The sequence below is a fragment of the Pyrus communis genome, chromosome 14, assembly GCF_963583255.1.
Source record: "Pyrus communis chromosome 14, drPyrComm1.1, whole genome shotgun sequence".
NCBI lineage: Eukaryota > Viridiplantae > Streptophyta > Magnoliopsida > Rosales > Rosaceae > Pyrus > Pyrus communis.
Window position 1 is genome coordinate 13166677 of NC_084816.1, and position 4855 is coordinate 13171531.

At 32.8% G+C, this 4855-nt stretch overlaps 1 protein-coding gene across 1 annotated transcript; it reads right to left on the bottom strand.

The window, feature by feature from the left end:
* Positions 1-1914: 1914 nt before the first annotated feature.
* LOC137714088 (aluminum-activated malate transporter 2-like) lies at positions 1915-4550 on the bottom strand. The gene is made up of 6 exons (XM_068453377.1): positions 4271-4550; positions 3982-4122; positions 3636-3908; positions 2947-3059; positions 2703-2846; positions 1915-2397 (listed from the first exon to the last, which is right to left on the bottom strand). The coding sequence occupies exons 1-6, from the start codon at positions 4548-4550 to the stop codon at positions 1924-1926; spliced, it is 1425 nt and encodes a 474-aa protein (XP_068309478.1). The 3' UTR covers positions 1915-1923.
* Positions 4551-4855: the final 305 nt, after the last annotated feature.

The window sequence follows — 4855 nt, forward strand, 5'->3', positions numbered from 1 at the left end:
AAAAAAAACTTGAGAAATTTGCTTACTTGGAGTCATCAGATTTAAGCCAAGTAAAATACATAAGATTAGTTGAAGGAATGAAAATGAGTTCAAGGGAGAACCAGGGTCGTCTTTGAGATTTCGGAGACTATGTGCCAAATTTATAAAAAGATCGCTCCTTAAGATAGTTTTCCAAAAAAGTCGGACAATGTATTAATGCCAGAAAACAATAACTTAAATCAAAACAAACTTTAGGACTCACTAATTATAAGTTTACAAATATCATTAAATAACAAGAAAAAAAAGAGCTACAAATATAACCTTGACTACATAATCTAAAGCAGTACAATCTTAAACAACCAAACAATAAAAAAGTTTCAAAAACTCTAACTTTAAAATTTCGCTTGAATATATAGCATTATTAGATAATAAAATAAAATCCTTTTTAGGGTGTTGTTTCAAATATCTCATTGTGGACTCCAAATTTTTATATTTAGAAAGAAAATATATACACTTATAAAGAATGTAGAATGTGATTTTAAAGTACTAACAAAAACTTTTGGGGGGACTTTCAAACTTAAAACCCTGTGTGATTTCACTATTCGCTCCCTCAAAGCCGCCTCCGGAGAGAACCCCAAGTTTTCTGTTTTCTTAACTCTATTATATGCCTAGGGCACTTAGCTAGAGTATATTTACTTGATCCGGTAAATATGTGTGCATTATGTATTGTCTTTGTTATATTATGATTTTTTTTTTTCAAACGATAGATTTGTTAAATCAAACGTTAGATTAAGAAGCTGACAAAGTTTAAACTCACGTCGTAGTACAAAGACAACATTCATCTCTATCACTGTGGGAGCGGACTACTTGCTTATATTATGATTCATTGAATGCCTGTTGTTTTTCTTACTCGATAAAGAAAATAAAAAAAGGGGCGGGTGGGTAGGTGGTTGATTTGTCAACCAAAGAAATTGAAGAGTTTGATCCCATAAATTAATTTCTCAAAGTTCAACTGACATGCATGTGTGCTAATCATATCTTAGAAGAAAGAAAAGGTCATTTTGGTTCCGGTCCCTAATCAATCTAGTTGTTAGAACGGAACTTTATTTGTTTAAATTGTTTGATTAAGGTCCCTAGAATCATTTAAGGGATTTAAATCATGCATTTATGTATTCAATGTCCCATAAGTTATGAAATTTAAACAAATCTAAATAATATTGTTACAAATATAACAATTACGTAAAAATCAATAATAGAGTAATTTGTTCTTCGCATAGTTCTAGCAAAAAAAACAAAAATGTACCCACGTAATTATTAATATAGTGTAAGTAATAACTATTGATATATTTTAAAGCATAAAATAAACTCATATAATTACCATGGGTACGTTCATAAATATTGGTACAAATTAAATTAAAAATATGGGTACATATTAAAATTCAAAACTATGGGTACATATAATTAGCATGGGTACGTTCATAAATAGTGGTCCAAATTAAATTAAAAATATAGGTGCATATGAAAATGATTAATAATTTTTCATTTTTAAATTGACATAGAATGACTTGTAAATAATTTAATATTCAAATAATGACATGAAGTAAAGTCAAGGGATCTTGATCAAAAATGAAAAATGAATAAGGTTTCAATTAATGAGAAGGAGAAATGAGGGATGAGAACTTAATTTATCAAAAAAAAAAAAAAGTGGGAATTCAAATCTGGACACCCTTCACAGAAATGAAAAATGAAAGTTACAGAAAGTAAACCACGACCAGTTGATAAGTAGCTGAAAATGAATTATTTATAGCTATTAGATGGATATATAAGAAACTTGTTAAGGAAAAACTTTTACAATAATTTCATATTACGGTAGTGTTTAGCTTCATAAACCCAAACTTTATAATACAGCAGCTTGGGTATTATGTCATTGCCATATGTTAATAACTAGCAACATAAAATATTTACACTACCAATTTTTTTCCCAGTTTCTGGTATAACTTGGGGCAACTCTGTAATTGTAACAACAACATGGGGGCAATCCCGGTTGGGACTATTTTGTTTCTTGGTGTCTGATTTCTCTGGTGACACAGTTGCTTCAACAGTCTCAAAATTTGCAATTGGTGCAAGTTCATTGACAGACTCAATGATTTTCTCAGAGCAGTTGGAAACATCAAGCAGAAGTGAGCCAACTGTGGCTGCTGGCATCACTTCTAAAAGCGCTGCATCTTCCCACAGCCCAGATTTAAGTAAGGATCTGAGGGACTTGGCTGCAGCTTTTGCCTCGGCAATGTGGATATCAACAGAGGGTGATTTGGTCATTTCCTTGAAGCCTAATGCTAGTTCCTTAAGTGCCTTGCCAGTTTCCAAGCTTAATTTTGTGCATGATTCTTGAATTTTAATTAGAATTTCTGGCGATACCTGCAAATTAAAATACACCATAATGGTCAGTCAAGTTAATTGAGCATGCATTATAATTATATAACATTATTTAATTGATTAGTTTTATATTATTTTTCCCGTTCATGCATGTACGTTGCCATATTGCGCAAGCACTGTCTTTTCACATATAAGTCCATTAACAATACAAACCCTAACTTGTAGTATATGCTCTAGCGTTTTTTTTTTTTGTTTATATATAGTTTTATATGTAGGTGCTAAATTAGATCGACTAAACCTTGTATTTAGACAAAAACTATATGTTAATAGGGGTTTTGTATAAATACTTGGTTGTCAGAAGTGAGCCGGCTATGAAGTGCTTCAATCCGGTAGGCACATTGTCTAGTTAAAGTTCCAACTTGAAGGTATTGCTTCCATGGATGACAAAAAAGGAAACGACCGTGACCAGGTTCCCATCTTGCAAAATTAGCCTGAAATAACACTTATGAATAATCATCCAGGGAGAAAGATAGAGAGAGAGAGAGAGAGAGAGAGAGAGAGAGAGAGATCTAGAGAGACAACTTTACTCACCAAGGAATCCTCACTAGCTTTAGAATTGAGAACAGTTTTGTATCCTTGGAGAAATGCCTTGTCATCTTTAGACTCTACATCCTCTAATGTTTTGAAGTACTCGTCTCCAAATCCTGTAAATTTTTTCAATTTATCACGTTTTATAATTAATATGATACTAAGAAATGGAAAAGGACAATCACTACTTGAAATAGCATGGTAGTTTGTTATCCAGAACTACTATTTGATTGTTTGAGTTAAAGCATAAATTTTTGTATTTAAATTTTGCCAATTTGGTAGGTACTTATCACACTGTTCCACATGTTATGTCATTAAATTGTTGATTATTTTAAGTTTTAACCAAACTTTCAAAAGAAATTCAAGCTTGATGGGATTGTTTTTGCTCGACTGCAGTACCAACCCAATTAAAACACGACAAATATCTCAAAAACCATGATAACCCCTTACAAAGTTGGGAGATGTTATTTGCGTTTCGAAAAAGTTATCATACATTCTTTTAAGTACATTTTTTATAAATGTAAAAAGTACATAATAACTTTTTTTAGAGTGTCAATAACAATCTTTTATAAGTTCTTTCCATATTGAAATAAGAATATTTAAAGTAAGTGCAAAGATTTGATATCATAGTATATATATATATATCATCCCAAATGCTTTATGTTTAGGTTAATATGTATATATTAATATACCTTCTAAGAAGTTTCCTAGCTCTTTTATGTTGTTAGCAATGAGGTTATGAAGATCTTCACCAGCCCATACAGGGCAAACCACAATGGATATGATCACACAGGCAGAGCCACCAATAAAGATGGTTGACAGCCTCTTGTGGGCCAACTCCAATATTTCATCAACTCGAAAACCGGACACAGATATCAAAGAGAAGGTCAAAATAAAGATCAACAACCCGTAGTCATATCGTGCCTTGATTTTGGGAAAAAATCGTATAAATGTTGATGTCGCAGCTGCAAAAACACAAAGATTTGTTAAGAGAGAAAAAAGAAAGTATTGATGTTTGTTTAAGAGTAAGCGATATACCTTGTAGGAAGACGAAGACGCCAATTACTATGGGCTCGCCTATTTGTCCAGATAGGCTAGCTAGGTGATGAGCCCCAATACCAAGAGCACCAGCTACTAGTGTTGCCATAGCTCTATTTAATCCCTTTCCAAGAGTAGCTCCTAGATGCATGTCAATAAAAAAGACACTGAGATTAATAAAGTTTTTTTCTTAACATACGCATCAACTGTCACATAATACGATTAGATGTGTAATGTAGTCGTCATGCAACATTTAATGGAGTACGTATAAAGGAGATGATCAACATACCTACTGAGAACTCAAAGACAACAACGACAGTCATGACAGCCCACATTGCAGAGACACCAAAGTTGTTGTAAAGTGGCTGATAGTAGTAGAATAATGAGACCAAGGTGAGTGCAAATCCAACTTTAAAAGAATGAACGATTCTTCTGGGGTCGTCTTGCCCAAGCTCTTTTGTCATCTTTGCAAGCTCGGAGACTTTGCAAGTAATCATGGCAGACATGGCTTTGAGCTTCAGCCACCAACTAGTTAATAACCCTACTTTCTCATGACTTGCAGACTCCATCACTATGGCCAGAACGAAGGATGTATGACTAACAAGCAGCTTTGCACGAACTGGGAGACAGAGAAAGAGAGAGAGAGAGAGAGAGAGATGCTTTGGGAGGCGCACCACAGGCATGCTATTTATAAGGGAAAAAGAGTATAAGTGAAGATTTTAAAAAGAAAGATTATATTCATACATCCTAAATTACTTCTTCCACATTCTTTTAATTTTTTAATATTTTTTTATCAAATGTCAATGATGTGTAGAAAATATTAAAAAATTAAAAAGATTTGAGAAAAGTAATTTAGAATGCGTGAATAAAATAT